This window comes from Leptonychotes weddellii, chromosome 1 (genome assembly GCF_054177405.1).
Source record: "Leptonychotes weddellii isolate Sample4059 chromosome 1, ASM5417740v2, whole genome shotgun sequence".
NCBI classification, from domain to species: Eukaryota; Metazoa; Chordata; class Mammalia; order Carnivora; family Phocidae; genus Leptonychotes; species Leptonychotes weddellii.
This window is the reverse complement of record NC_138369.1, coordinates 8,438,441-8,453,570: the sequence shown is the minus strand read 5'-3', so window position 1 is coordinate 8,453,570 and position 15,130 is coordinate 8,438,441. Positions and strand designations below refer to the sequence as shown.

General features: G+C 56.0%; 1 protein-coding gene and 1 long non-coding RNA gene across 5 annotated transcripts in view; one reads left to right on the top strand and one right to left on the bottom strand.

The window, feature by feature from the left end:
* The window catches only part of LOC145720518 (uncharacterized), a 10,689-nt gene extending 8,065 nt beyond the window's left edge, over positions 1-2,624 (bottom strand). For both annotated transcript variants that reach the window (XR_014143522.1, XR_014143524.1), the window contains exon 1: positions 2,434-2,624. This is a non-coding gene — a long non-coding RNA (uncharacterized LOC145720518). The remainder of the gene's footprint in view (positions 1-2,433) is intronic.
* GIPC1 (GIPC PDZ domain containing family member 1) lies at positions 2,206-13,682 on the top strand. Of its 3 annotated transcripts, XM_081814109.1 has the most exons (10): positions 3,554-3,711; positions 5,899-5,989; positions 7,946-8,032; positions 8,700-8,825; positions 10,013-10,333; positions 11,009-11,194; positions 11,294-11,474; positions 12,214-12,326; positions 12,659-12,740; positions 12,879-13,682. In XM_081814109.1, the coding sequence occupies exons 5-10, from the start codon at positions 10,046-10,048 to the stop codon at positions 13,028-13,030; spliced, it is 1,002 nt and encodes a 333-aa protein (XP_081670235.1). In that variant the 5' UTR covers positions 3,554-3,711; positions 5,899-5,989; positions 7,946-8,032; positions 8,700-8,825; positions 10,013-10,045; the 3' UTR covers positions 13,031-13,682. The 3 variants fall into 3 exon arrangements, with proteins under 3 accessions (XP_081670228.1, XP_081670235.1, XP_081670220.1); XM_081814102.1 differs by lacking the exons at positions 3,554-3,711; positions 8,700-8,825 and adding an exon at positions 2,206-2,467; XM_081814094.1 differs by lacking the exon at positions 8,700-8,825.
* Positions 13,683-15,130: the final 1,448 nt, after the last annotated feature.

The following is a 15,130-nucleotide window of genomic DNA, read 5'->3' as shown; positions in this document are numbered from 1 at the left end:
GGGCGCCTGGGTGGCTCAGTCGTTAAGCGTCTGCCTTCGGCTCAGGTCATGATCCCAGGGTCCTGGGATCGAGCCCCGCATCGGGCTCCCTGCTCCGCGGGAAGCCTGTTTCTCCCTCTCCCTCTCCCCCTGCTTGTGATCCTGCTCTCACTGTGTCTCTCTCTGTCAAATAAATAAATAAAATCTTAAAAAAAAAAAATACACATTTTCAGGGGCTCCTGGGTGGCTCAGTCGTTAAGCATCTGCCCTCCACTCGGGTCATGATCCCGGGGTCCCGGGATCGAGTCCCGCATCGGGCTCCCTGCTGAGTGGGGAGCCAGCTTCTCCCTCTCCCACTCCCCCTGCTTGTGTTCCCTCTCTCGTTGTGTCTCTCTCTGTGTGTCAAATAAATAAATAAAATCTTAAAAGAAAAAAACAATGCACATTTTCAAGAAAACACACAAAAAGGGGCACTTTGAGCCTACTACAGTGTTGTACCAGAGATGGGAGGAAATTGGGGATATTTTCCCCTAATGTTTATTTTGAAATTTTCAAAGGCATAGAAAACTCACAAGAATAGTAAAATGAATACCCACATACTACTCTCCTAGATTCGGTGGCAATTGTTACTACCTTGCCACATTTGTGCTCAGGTGTATGCACTGTCTCTCCCTCCCGCTCCCTCTCTCCATCCCTCCTCTATATTAATATTAATGTATACCGTATTTTGATAGTGTATATAAAATATATACATATATTTTTTGTGAGCCATTTGGAGTTGCAGCCATCACAAATTTACCACTAAATAGTTCAGTGTGTTTCTCCCCAAAATAAGAACATTCTCTTATCTAATGACAGTACAATGCTCACATTCAGGAAATTTAACATGGATGTATTATCTAATATCTACTCCACATTCAAATATCCTTGATCATCCCAAGAATATCTTTCATAGCTGTTCTATCCTTTTTTTTTTTTGTAATTTTTATCAAGGACCCAATCAAGGATCATACATTCATTTTGGTTGTCACCTGTGTCTCCTTCAATCTAGAACTGTTCCCCAGCATTCCATTCATTCATTCATTCATTCAATTAATGGATTGATTTTTCCTTTCCTGACATAGATCTACTTGAAGAGTCCAGGCATTTTTGGTTTTTGTTCTTTGGTTTTGGGTTGTTTGTTTGTTGGCAGAAAGTCCCTTAATCAGAAGTATCTGGTTATGTCCTCATGAGTAGATCCAGGTTGAACACTTTGGGCAGGACCAAGTGCTTTGCAAGTGATGTTGTGTCCTCAGTACATCACGGCAAGGGGTATGTGAGGTCGACCTGTCCCATCACTAGTGATGTTAGTTTTTTTTTGTTTTTTTTTTTAAAGATTTTATTTATTTATTTGAGAGAGAGAGAATGAGAGACAGATAGCAAGAGAGGGAAGAGGGTCAGAGGGAGAAGCAGACCCCCTGCTGAGCAGGGAGCCTGATGTGGGACTCGATCCTGGGACTCCAGGATCATGACCTGAGCCGAAGGCAGTCGCTTAACCAACTGAGCCACCCAGGCGCCCAACTAGTGATGTTAGTTTTGATCACTTGGTTAAAGTTGTGACAGGTTTCTCCACCAAGGTATCCTTCCCCCACTGTAATTAACAAGTAATTTGTGGGCTGGTCCTTTGAGACTGTGTGAATATCTACTTCCTCCACTGATTAGCCTCACCTGAATTAATTATTTCTCTACTGGCTGCAGAATGGGGATTTTCTAACTCAATCTTCCCTTCTGCATATATTAGCTGTCGTTCCAGATTATTTTTTCCAAAGGGAGCAGAGGTAGCACTGAGTCTGAGCTCCTCAGCAGCTGGGCCTCCCAGCCTCTTGAAGTATAAAATTGGTTAGAGGTGGCCTGCTCTGTGCCCTTGGGCAACCCCCTCACCCCTCCCTGGGGACTCCTCATCAGTCAACAGGTGGATTCCGGTGGGTTCTGCTCAGGACTCTGCGGTCCCCGTGGCCCCACATACTGTCCTTTGCAGGGTGTGCAGAGGGCAGCTCAGATGCCAGGCGCAAGCAGGACAGTGGTTACAGTCCCACAGAGGACACTGGCCCAGCCATTGCAACTGATCACTCAGTGGGGATAGCAGAGGTCAGCAGAACAGGAAGAGAAGGACAATAGCTGTGCCTGTTGCCCAGGCAGTGGCAGTGTTTGCTGGCTGGGCGGGGCGAGACTCGCAGCCCTCAGAGGCTAAGCCCAGGCCCCGCTCTCCTCTTTCCCTTCGCCGCTCCGGAGGACCTGCCGGGGCTGGGATGCACAACAGCTCACCCTGGGCACTGCAGAGACCCAGTCATTCAATGAAGCTTGAGCAGAGTCGCAGCCATTAGAGAACTACAATTCCCAGAAGACACAGCAAGCTCCTGGTCCAACCCCAACTGCCCCAGCGGCCGGCTTTGAGGCCGAACAAGGAAATCTCACCTGTCTGGGAACTGAGAGTCCTGGTCTGCACGAGGTGCGTTTTTGTCTTTGTTTCTTGGACCTACTCCTGCCTGAGAAATCCCAGTTAGGATGGTGAGATCACCTGTCATCTCATTCACACGTGGGCGCTGAGACGCTGCTCGGTGCCAGTCTCCGGACCCGGGCGTGCGGGTGGAGGGGGGGGGGGCAGTTAGGTGGAGGAGACAGCGTCATGAAAGGGCAGAGGCTTGGATTGGCTGGGTACCCTTTGAAGCCTAGCACATATGTGCTCAGTAAATATTCGCTGGTCTAACCAACAAGCGAGCAGTCCATCTCGCCCTTGTCTTCCCTTCCATGCACCGTTTCATACAGATTTGCTAGCTCCTAGGATATTGCACTCTCCCAAAATATGCTGTATCTCTCGGTCCGGCTTCCAGGCCTTTCGCACGCGCTGTTACCTCTATCAGAAGCACATTGAGCTTACTCGTTGAAGTATCTGTAGAGATAGGACAGCGCCTGGCACGGAGCAGGGGCACATGAAATATTTGACGAGTGAATGAATGAATGAATGAATGAACAAATGCCCTTGTCCATTGTACACCCCAGGAAGCAGGGACACTCGGGACCCTCCCTATTCATCTCGATCCTCCGCCCGCTCGCCCGCCTGGAATGAATGCATTCTTTTTATCCGCTCCGAGGATGGCCGGGCTGGGGCAGGGGCAGACCGGGAGGAGGATTGGATTGGGGGCTACCCTCGGCCCCCTCCCAGGTCTCCTAAAGGGTCAGCTTTTCCGGACGTGGGGAGTTTGCTTCTGCCCGAAACTTAGCCCCGGTCACCTGACTCCCACGACCAGCCTTCCCGCCCCTTACCATCCCGGACACCCCAGACCGACACTGAGCCAACAGCACGTGGTCCGGGGGACCCAGCTTCCCATTGGTTGCTCGTCTCCTTCCTTCCCCGCGATTGGCAGGGGCCCAGCCTCAGGTCCCCCCCTCCGCGCCCTGCGGTGGTACAGCCTGCCGCGGCTTTAGGCGGGGTGGGAAGGTCCACTGCGCCGCGGTGCGGGGGGGTCGGGAAGAGCCAGGCGAGGCGGAGGGATCCCTCTGGAATGTTTCCGTCGGGCCCACCCGGGCTAGGGCGGCACGGCGCGGATTGGCTACGAACGTCGGACGGCCGCTCCTGATTGGCGGGGCGCAGGCGCGGGCCCCGCCCTCCCTGGCCGCGGCTGCGGGAGAGGCCCGGGCCGGAGTTTGCGGAGGGCCGAGCCGGGCGCGCGCGGGGTGGCGGCGGCGGCGCAGGTGAGTGGCCCCGCGGGCGGGGCGCGGCGCGGCCGCTCCCGGGGACCCCAGCGCGGATCTGCGGGGTCGCAGAGCAGCGGGGATCCGGCGGATCGAGCGGGGTGGGGCCGGCCCCATGGACAGGACTGGAGGTCTAGGTTGGCCTCCAGGATGCCCGAGGCCCCCTCCCAGAGAGGCCCCTATCGCCCCGCCCGGCGCAGGGTCAAACGCCTCCCGCCGCTGGGATGGGGTCGACAGCCCACCCCGCTTCCTGCGCTCCTCTGTACAGTCCCCGCCCCGACGGGGACGGGCGCGGGGTCGGCATTTCTGAGCCCTGCCTGGGCACCTCCCTGGAGCCGGCCTCGTCCCAATCCTCCAGGGCCTAGAGGGACCTGGAGAGGACCGAGGTCCCGATAATAATAATGAAAAAATCACTCCGGCTAGCATTTTTTGAACGCTTCTGTGTCAGGTATTTACCATGCGTATCACTGAGTCTAAACACTTTATGGGAGGTGCTGTTACTTCTTTTAGAGGTGAAGCAACAGACCCAGAGAGGTGGAGTGACTTGCTCAAGGTGACACAGCTAGTAAGTGACAGATCGGGAACTCGAACCCGTGCTTCAGAGTCCAGAACTGGAGTCTCAGCCACTAGACTAGATGGCTCCGTGGCTCAGTGGCCCAGTGTTTCCGTGGCTCAGGTGTTCTTGACCCGCTCCGCTGCCCTGCTGCTGCTTCCACTTCCAACCATGCACACATGTGGGCCACACCTGCTGCTCTTTGCTTTCCCCCGAAGGGGTCACCAGACACCAGCCCTACCTTGCCTCCCCTGAGCTGGAAAGACAAAGACTGAATACCTAAGTTCTAAGTAGGGAGTGACACCTGCAGGGGAGATGGGGGCCCGGGGATCCTTTGCCCCCTGGGCCCCCTGGGAAGCCTGGGCTGAGGCCTGGGCAGTAGGCGTTCTCCCCGGAAACACCCAGGAGCCGGTTTTTCAAGAGTGAATCAGAGGCCTCCCGCCCTCCTCTCCGAAGCAATATCCTACTAGAAAGGGGAGGCTGGGTGTGGTGGCCCCCCTCCCCCAGCTTATGTCAGCTCCCAGGAACCCCCTTCCCCACTTCCTGCTGCCCCCCGCTGTGATTCTGCGTGGTTGTGGGGTTGTTTAGTTTCAGGCCCTTTGCAGGGAAGAGAGGGTGGGGATGCTGGGATTCCAGCCAATGCGCTTGGCGCCCAGGCTGACACTCTTTTCCTCCAACCCTATGTTCAGGTTTGAGCGGAGACTGGGAACTTGGGGAGGGGGTGGCAGTTAGCAACTCCCGGCATGTTCTGAGGATAGGAGGGCTCAGAGAGTAGTCAGAATGAGGACAGAAGGCACATTCATCCATTCTACAAACATTTATTGAGCACCTACCATGTGCCAGGCACTGTTCTTGGCACAATAGTGAACAAGACAAAAATCCCTGCTCTGTGGGAGCTGCCATTCTAGTTGGGGGGAAACAGGCAACAAGCAAGTTAACGAGTAAATAAAGAAGGTATCTGCAGATGGTAGTAAGTGCTATGTGCTATGAATAAAAGTGCTGTGAATAAAATATGAGGGGGTGGTATGGTAGAATCTGTGGGTAAGGGGGGTGGCTTGGAGGAGGTGACTTTGGAGACAAGATCTAAATGAAAAAAGGAGGTAGCCCTGCAAAGATCAGGCAGGGGGCCCACCCCAGGCAAAGGCTCTGAGGCTAGACGGAGCTTGGAATAGCGTGGCTGGGGCACCAGCTGCAGTCAAAGTGGCAGTTCTGCAGGGGTCTGTGACTCATATTAAGGAGTGTGGAGCTTTTCCTCCGTAAGGTGGGAAATCGTAAGATTCGAAGCCGGGGAGTGACGCGATCTGGTTTACATTTTAAAATAGAGACACAAAGTGAAATAGCAGCCTAAGACTGAAAGACAAGAGTTCTGCCAGGGCAACATGTAATTAAGTTCATGGGCCTGAGCCGTCTGGACCACAGGGGCGGTTCCAACAGGCTGGGGCAAGCCAGGGAAGCTGCCTGGAGGAGGTAGCCTAGACTAGGCCTCCTCAGGCAAAGTGGACTGGGATGTTCCTGGATGGGGCAGGGGAGGAGGCCATAATAATAATGACCATGATAGTAACAGTTTCCTTATAGCAAATGTCAGACAAAATGCTAATCAGATTGTATGCATAATCTCTTTGGCTTCCCATAAGCACCCTGAGAGACAGGAATTCCGCTTGTTTTTTCGGATGAGAAAACTGAGGCCCCATCACATGAAGTGACTTGCCCACGGCTACGCAGCTGGTAAGTGGCAGGGGTGGGATTTGAACCCAGGCCACCCTGCCTCTTCTAGTCTGGAAGGCAAATTCATTAATCACTTACTTTCCTCACTACCATTATTCCCTCCTCACAGGGGAGGACGTGGAAACGCGCCTGAACCAGGGCAGCAAGCCTAGGCAGAGTAAGGAGGTTGGGAATTGGTGATCAGGATGTGGAGGCCCTGGGTAAAGGAGGAAGTTTGAATCTTGTCAACTGACTGAAAGGTGGTACAGATGGAAATAGTAGTTAAAAAAAAAAAAATCACCATTTATGGAACCCTTCTCACGTGCCAGGAACTGTTCCAGGCACATATATGATTTCCTCAGAGAAGTTAAGACACTTGCCCAAGGTCGCACAGCTAGTAAGAGGAGAAGCCAGGTTCCAGACTCATGTTCGCAGCATCCTACTAAGATATGTGAGGGGCAGCAGAAGGAGAACCAGAGGAGGTGATGATGAGGGGTTTGGGATTTTGTTTTTTGTTTTTTGTTTTTGTTTTTTTTTCTTTTTAAGCATCGCTGAGTGCGATGAAATAATCTGAGGAGACAGCATTGGTTTATTCATTCAGAATTTGTTTTTCGTCAAGTATTCAGCAAATGCCTACTGTGATGGGTGCTGTGAATAGAGAGATAAGGTAACCAATAAAAGACTAGTATCCCGAATATATATAAAGAGTTCCCACAAATCAATAAGAAAAAAGACAGGCATTACAATAAAAAACAAACGGTACAATTTTTAAAAATGGGCAAAGACTTAAAGAGGCAATTCACAAAGGGACAAATCCAAGCAGTTAATAAATGTCTTAAAAGTTGTTAAGCATGGAGCACATGGGTGGCTCAGTTGGTTAAGCATCCAGCTCTTGATTTCAGCTCAGGTTATGATCTCAGGGTCGTGAGTCAAGCCCCGCATTGGGCTCCACACTGATAGTGGAACCTGCTTAAGATTCTCTCCCTCCCTCTTCCTCTGCCCTTCCCTGCCCACCCTATAAAAAAGAAAGTTGAGGGCGCCTGGGTGGCTCAGTTGGTTAAGCGACTGCCTTCGGCTCAGGTCATGATCCTGGAGTCCCGGGATCGAGCCCCGCGTCGGGCTCCCTGCTCGGCGGGGAGTCTGCTTCTCCCTCTGACCCTCCTCCCTCTCATGCTCTCTGTCTCTCATTCTCTCTCTCTCAAATAAATAAATAAAATCTTTAAAAAAATAAAATAAAATAAATAAAAAAAAATAAAAAAGAAAGTTGTTCAGCATCCTTGATTATGAAGGGAGTGAAAACAAAACCACAGTGAAAGGTGAGGGAGATACTCTGTGTCTATGTGGGTAGATGGAGCAACCTACCCTGTCCCCAGCGCTATGCTGGGAAGCAAAGGATGAGGACCACAGAGGTGGGGCTTGTGCTTTTGCTGGTGAGACAAGACCCCCTTGGGGCAGGGACTACAGCCTTGCCCCTCTCTCTCCCTGGAGCCAGGCACAGGGACTGGTGGGCCAATGAATATTAGGATTAGTCATCCATTCAGTCATTCAGCAAATATTTATTGAGCACCTGCTACACACCAGGCACTGTTCTCTGCCCTGAGAAAATAGGGATGAATAAGGCAGACAAAATTCCTTGCCCTTTCAGAAAACAGTGAACAAGAATAGTGGATGAAACATATATCCCACCTGAAAGAGATGCGCGAATGAGTTGTGGGGATGCCAGAGGGCAGAGTCAAGTGCAGAAGCACTGAGGCTGGGCTGCCCCTGGTGTGCCAGAGGGGCAGGGACAAGGCCCGTGTGCCTGGGAGGGACGAGCAAGGTGGAGGGTGGGAGGAGGGGAGGGGAGGGAGGTGATGGGAGCAGATCTTTTAGGGCCTGTGGGTAGAGGGGAGGACGTTGGCTTTTACTCTGAAGGAGGTGGGAGCCCTGGGAGGGGTCGGAGCAGAGGACAGGTGTGACGTGACTTACGTTCTACAGGATCATTCTGGCTGCTGTGTTGACACAGGCCGTGGAGGGCGAGGGCAGAAGACTGCAGACTCGGAGGAGGCAACTGCACTAGTGGAGGTGAGAGACGCTGGGGGCTGGAGCAGGTGCTACTGGAGGAGGTGTGGGAGAACAGACGAATGAATGTGGGCGCAAACAAATGGAGGCACGAGAGTGGGTGCAGCGCACTGGGTTTGGCTGAATCCAGGACGGCCCCCTGGAGGAAGAGGCTTTAAAGGAGGGAGCAGGAAGTCCCCTTTACACAAAAAATAGAAGTTGGCATGATGGGATCCTCACCTCACCTGGCCAGGTGGGTGGAGTGTCCCCACTTGCAGAGCAGACATCCCAGGCCCAGGGAGATGGAGTTGTTTAGGGAGCCACTCTGCATGGGCATCAGACAGACCCGAGAGTGCAGCTGGCTTCTGTGACTTTGGGCGTGTGACTCGAAATGAAACCTGAACTCTTTCCCAGTCTGGAAGGCCCGCAAAGTCGACCCCTCACACCCCCTGTCACCTCTTGTATCGCACCTCTTCGGTCTCTCATTGCTCGCTGCACTGCGGTTACAGTGGGCTCTTGCTGATCTGTGAGCCTGAGAGTCTGCTCAGAACCCTCCCATGGCCGCCACCTCACTCAGAGCAAAGGCCTAAGTCCTCCCTGGGCGCACGAGGCCCTGCTCGCTCTGCCCGATCCCCTCCCTGCCCTCACCTCCTCCTGCTGTCCCCCTTAGCACTCTGTTCCAACCCCACAGGCCTCCTCGCTGTTCCTCAAACACACCAGGCACGTCCCCACTTCAGGGCCTTCGTACTGGCCGTTCCCTCTGCCTGGAGCCGTCTTGCCTCACATCCTCGTATGGATACTTCTTCCTGTCACTCTGGTCTCAGGTTCAGTTTCACCTGCTCAGAGAGGCCCTCTTTGACCTTGTCTGTAGAAGAACTTGTCTTGTTTGATTGTCTTCATAGCACGAATAGAAATCACATTAGACTTTTACACATGTGCTTGCTCACTGTGCATCTTCTCTGGATTATATATATGCTCTGGACAGCATGGACAGAGCCCCGGCTAGCATATGTGGCACCTAGGAGGGAACTGGAAGGAGGCAGCCCTTCCTCCCGGCAGACACATCAGCTCGGCATGTAGCTCGGCAAGCAGAGCACAGGCTGAATTTCAGTCCCACTTGCAACCCTGGTCTGGTGCTTTTGCACAGTGAACAACCTGTGTAACTGCACAGAGTGGCCCTGGTCACGGACCTTGCTTATCTTACTGAAGGCAGTATCTACAGTGGTGCATGGAATACAGTAAGCATGCAAAAAATATTTGTTTGAAAGGAGGGAGGAAGAAAGAAACAGAGAATGGAGGTAGAGAAAAGAAAACAAAGAGGAAAGAAAAATGGTAAATCAGTCAGGACAGGTTTTGCTACAGTAACAAACAACCCCCCAAATCTTAGTGGCCGAACTCCGCCAGGCTTATTTTTTTTGTTCCTGCTACGTCACTGCAGCTCAGCAGGAGGTCCCATTCATTATCAAATGCAGCCTGCCTGGGAGATATAGATCCCCCGGAGTCTCTTGCTCCAGTGATTAAATGCTTCAGCCCAGAAACATCATGTGTCTCACAGCGCATTGGTTAGAAGTGGTCATATGCCTGCCCAGTCACAGGGAGGTCAGCAAGTGTCACCCGCCTGTTTATTTTGAAGGGAGAGTCAGAAATTTTTGGAGCGCAGCACTAGTGAGTGTCAGTGCCAATAGAAAAATAAAGAGGAATGTAACCACTTTGAGCCTCCATTTTCTCATCTGTTAAATGGGCATAATCATAACATAATATAGTCCCCACGTCCCAATGCGATGTGAGGATGAAGGAAGGTCACAGCGCAGTTTGCTTGGGGTCTCAGTAGGTAACAGCTGCCATTATTACTTCTGTACAAGGTATGTAAGTGCTGGGCCCGGGTTTCCAACCGAGGCTGTTCTGTTCTCTAAATATCTCATAAGGCCAGTAGGGTGCTAATAGTGTGGGAGAGGCGGCCCGAGGCCACTGCCCGGGCCCTGAGCCCATTTTCCTGCCCTGCAGATCTCCTGAGCGTGCCCGCGCGTCTCCCTGCTCATGCCGCTGGGACTGGGGCGGCGGAAAAAGGCGCCGCCTCTGGTGGAAAATGAGGAGGCGGAGCCAGGCCGTGGGGGGCTGGGCGTGGGGGAGCCGGGGCCCCTGGGTGGGGGTGGGGCAGGGGGGCCCCAGATGGGCCTGCCTCCCCCTCCCCCGGCCCTGCGGCCCCGCCTCGTGTTCCACACCCAGCTGGCCCACGGCAGTCCCACGGGCCGCATCGAGGGCTTCACCAACGTCAAGGAGCTGTACGGCAAGATCGCCGAGGCCTTCCGGCTGCCAGCTGCCGAGGTACCCGCGGGGGAGCCGGGCCCCGGGGTCCCTGACGGAGGGCTGAGGCCCGGGCGTGCCTCCTGCTCGGGAGCGGCGGCTCAGACGCTGGAGCTGCACATGCCGGGGCCTGCTCCCCAGTGACTTACGGGGAACCGGAGGCCAAGCCTGGGTGCTGAGCGCCCTTCAGGCATCGGGAGGCCCGTGCCCCAGCGGCCTGCAGAAATGGGTGGCCAGGGCTGGATGTGACCTTCCCAGCATGCATCGGGAGGCTTGCGCCCCAGTTGATTACGGGGTCTGGAGGTCAGATGCGAGATTCATTTCTCTGTGATGCATTGGGAAGCCTTACCCGGAGGACCTGGGAGCTGAAGGAAGGGAGGCAAAAAGGGCCACCGTAGGATTGAGCAGGAAGTAGATGCGGGGGTCTCAGTAGGTGTGGGGGGTATTCTCTGCCCCTTCATTCATTCCACAAGCCCTTACTGAGCACCCATTGTGTGCCAGGCTCTGTGCCCTGGGGGCCGCAGGGAGTTTTTGCTAGGACAGAAATCCCAGCCCCAGCAGAGCTGCATCCTAGTGGGGGCCCCTCTGGGGTGGGGACCCCCAGCCCTTTCCCAGCTCCCCCCCGTTCCCCCTCAGGTGGTTGCTAGCAAAGGGCGGGGGAAGGAGGTGAGGGTTGAGTGTCTCCCGCCCATGCAGGTGATGTTCTGTACCCTCAACACCCACAAAGTGGACATGGACAAGCTCTTGGGAGGCCAGATCGGGCTGGAGGACTTCATCTTTGCCCACGTCAAGGGGCAGCGCAAGGAGGTGGAGGTGTTCAAGTCAGAGGAGGCGCTGGGGCTCACCATCACTGACAACGGGGCCGGCTATGCCTTCATCAAGGTGCTTGGGGTGCATGGGGCACCCGGAGTCCTGAGGGTAAGGATGGGCCATGGCATCCAAGGGCAGAGCCATGGGGGCTGACAGCTCCTCTCCCCACAGCGCATTAAGGAGGGAAGCGTGATTGACCACATCCAGCTCATCAGCGTGGGTGACATGATTGAGGCCATCAACGGGCAGAGTCTGCTGGGCTGCCGGCACTACGAGGTGGCCCGGCTGCTCAAGGAGCTGCCCCGAGGCCGCACCTTCACGCTCAAGCTCACAGAGCCCCGCAAGGCCTTTGGTGAGGGGGCTGCCTCCTGGACCACTGCTCTTCTCTTGGGTTCAGGCCACAGTGGCAGGGAGACACCAGCAGGTGGCACCCAAGGCCAGCCAGCTGCAGTAGAAGGGGTGGGGGGGGCTCCGCCTTGCCCTGGGGAGGGGGTGCTGGCTCTCCGCCCAGCCTGGGAGGAGGGTGAGGACAAGGAGGAAGTTGCCCCCACACCCAGCTTCCTGGAACCATTAGTCCAGCCAAGCGCCCCCAACCCTGGCGAGCCCCTCCAGTCCTGAGAAGCCAGGGTTGGCTGCCCTGTTCCTGCACCCCCACTTTTCCGTCTGACTTCACTAACTCTCTGGAATGGGCCTGAGGCCCCTGAGGTGGGGGTGGGGGACTCTCAAACACTTCCCCAGGCAGATAGGGCTGGTCTTTGGCCCCGCAGCTGGATCCCCTTGGCCTTGGGGAGAACAGCTCAAGACCCAGGCCCCACCCCCTTCCTGTCCCTCAGGCCCTGGGAACAGGGCCCCCTTCTGTCTCCCCTCCAGCCTTTTCCATTCTCAGCCCCTGGCTGTCCTTCCCCCATCCATGCCAAGCCGGAGTCAGGAGTCCTGCCCTCCCGGGGTCACCTCAGGCCCCAACTCCCCAGAGCCTGCAGAAACTTAGAGAAGGTAGAAGGGGGTATCTGAGGCCAGGCTGCCTGGGGTCCTGCCCAGGGCATGCTGGAATTGGGCTTCCCAGACCCTCACCCCTTCCCTGCCTCCCACAGACATGATCGGTGTACGCTCAGGGGGTGGCCGCCCTGGCTCTGGCCCCCAGCTGGGCACTGGCCGAGGGACCCTCCGGCTCAGATCCCGCGGCCCCGCCACAGTAGAGGATGTGGTGAGTGTTCTAGCCCGGCCCCAGCCCTCCTTCCCTGGGCATCCATAGGTGGCTGCATCCTCTGTTAGCTGAGGGGCTCTGGACACTAGATTCAAATCTACCTCCGCCACGTAGCAGCTCTGGGACCTCTGTTGGGTAGGCGGGCCTCAGTTTCCTTGTTTGTAAAGTAGGGGGATAGTAATACTGTCACAGGGTTGTGAGGATGAGCTATGGGTTAATACATGTAAAGTGGTGAAAAGAGCATCCCGCACTTAAGTACAATTACAAATATATTCACATTATTGTGATGTCATTGTCCCTCCTCCCACCCCGCCCTCCCCCACCCCCCCCAGCCCTCAGCCTTTGAGGAGAAGGCGATTGAGAAGGTAGATGACCTGCTGGAGAGTTACATGGGCATCAGGGACACGGAGTTGGGTGAGTGGGGACGCCTGGATCTGGGGATGGGCGCGAGCCTTGGGGAAGGGGCTTCTGGGTCCTGTGGGGCTGGGTCTACCCTGAGTACCTCTGTCATCTGTGCTTCCATTCTGTGCCCCGCCCCCCACCCTTGTCCAGCGGCCACCATGGTGGAGCTTGGAAAGGACAAAAGGAACCCGGATGAGCTAGCCGAGGCCCTGGATGAACGGCTTGGTGACTTTGCCTTCCCTGATGAGTTCGTCTTTGACGTCTGGGGTGCCATTGGGGATGCCAAGGTCGGCCGCTTCTAGGCCCCCTTCCAGACCTCTCAGTGACCTGGCTCCGCTTGGTGGGAGCCCCCAGTGGGAGGGCCACCATGGCCTGGACCGCAGCATCCGGCTTGGACCTTGCTCAGCAGCCCAAGGACGATGCAGAGTGGAGGTGGGGCCGGGCCTCCGCCCCACTCCAATCGGTACCACCCCTCCCCAGCTCCCACCCTGGCTGGGGTCCCCGGTCCCCCCTTGCCCTGTTCCCCACCTACCTCAGCCGGGTCAGGCGCAGGGGGTGGGGGGGGAGGGACCAGCCAGATTGTGCGGCCACCCCCACCCCCAACACTTTCTGCATCAGCTGCCAAACTGGTCTCTCATCTCCCTGGGGCCTGTTTGGGGGTCCTGACCTCCCTAGTTTCCTGCTGCAGGGAATGCAGAAGGGGGGCATGCCCCCCCTCAGCAAATGCAATAATGCCCTCCCCCCATGCCCCACCCAGAGAGGAGCCCCCTCACTTCGGAGTCTGTTACCTCCACATTTGAAACACTAGTCTGCTGTGAACCCCCAACCTCCCTCCCTCCCCTGCTCTCTGTGTCGCCCTCAGCCCAGCCCCAGACAGAAGGGGCAAGAGGGACGATGGCGGTGGGCTTTTGTATCTGAATTGCTGTCTTGAACATAAAGAATCTATCTGCTGTTGGACCTGTGTGGTGGCTTCAGCTTTGGGGTGGGAGAAGGGGGTGAGCCAAGGCTGGGAAAGAATGTAGCAGCTGAAATCCATCCTCCTCGGGCTCCAAATTGAATTAGGAGCCTGGCTGGGCCACCCGCCCCCCCCCGCCCCCCCGCCCCAACCCGTTCCGCCTGATGAGGTTTCTGGCTGTGGGCCACCAGGCTTCCAGTCAAAGGCCGGAGCTTCCTGGCCTACTGAGGTTCAAATCTTGCTCCCTCTCGAACAAGGCCTCCCGCCACCTCAAGCCTGATGTGAACAGTGGGCACCAGGCTGTTGTAGCCCAGGGCCATAGGGGACAACACCAGGGCCAGAAGATGCGGAAGCCTGGCCTGGGAAAAGAAAGACAGGGGGCCCAAGATGGAGGCCTGCCAGGGCAAATGCCGTGGGGAGGAGCCCTGCCCCCGAGCCGGAGAGGAGCAGTCATGATGTGGCCCCCGTTCCTGCTGACTCTGGATGCGGGGGGTCCGCTGGCGTCCATGGCGCACCATGGTTTGCACTGGACATAAACCCAGCGTGCTTGTTTTGACAACCCACTTCATCCTCGAGGATTGAGTGGGGATCAGGGAAGGGGGGGGTGGGACCCTGGCCAGACCTGGAGGGAAGGGCAGGAATTGAAGCAAGGGGAGCCAGGCCAGAGGTCCCTGCAGGAATGTCTGGGGTCAGCCCGCTCCCCGTTTTCATCGCTCCTTTCAACAGGAGGGCGCTGGGCCTGCCTGGGAGAGGGGAGCTGGGGGCCCTGGCAGGGCGCGGGGTGTGTGCGCAGGCCGCGGTTGTGTTCTTGGGGTGGGATGGAGACAGCTGTTGTTGGGGTCCCTCTCAACATCCCTGGGCACCCACGGGTGCCTCCTGTGTCTGTGCTGGTAAACTGCTCAGGTCGCGAAGGGGTGCGGCGGTGTGTCTCAGTGTTGAGACGGTAAGACTGTCTATCAGAGTGTTGGTGGGTTTTGACCCCATTGAGGGAACGGGATGTAATGACTGTCTTTGTGTTCCACGGTGTTTGTGGGGGTAACCGGCAGCACCCCTGTGTGGAGTGTGGCCGTGTAGGTGCAGCTCGGGGGGTGTCCAAGGCTGTGAGTGTGAGTGTCTCCGGGTTTTTTCTGTTTGTGGGCTAGGTGTTGACCAGCTGGGTCTCAAGATGTCCAGGAGGTGCGACTCCTTGTGCCGTGGGTGTATGGAATGCATTCGCGGGGCCTGTCTTGGACTGTTGGGGGGTGTCTGTGGGTGATACAGAGTGGGGCTGGTGGGCTGTCTCAGAGGGAGGGATGGTGTGTGCGTCTCGGTGCTAGGCGAGACCGGATCTCCCAGCGCCTTCTCGGGGGGATGAATTTCGGTGTGTTGAGAGAAGTTAAAGCCAGTAACAATAGGGGCACCTGTGGGGGTCCTGGAGGTGACAGTCACAGTGCGTTCATGGGTATGA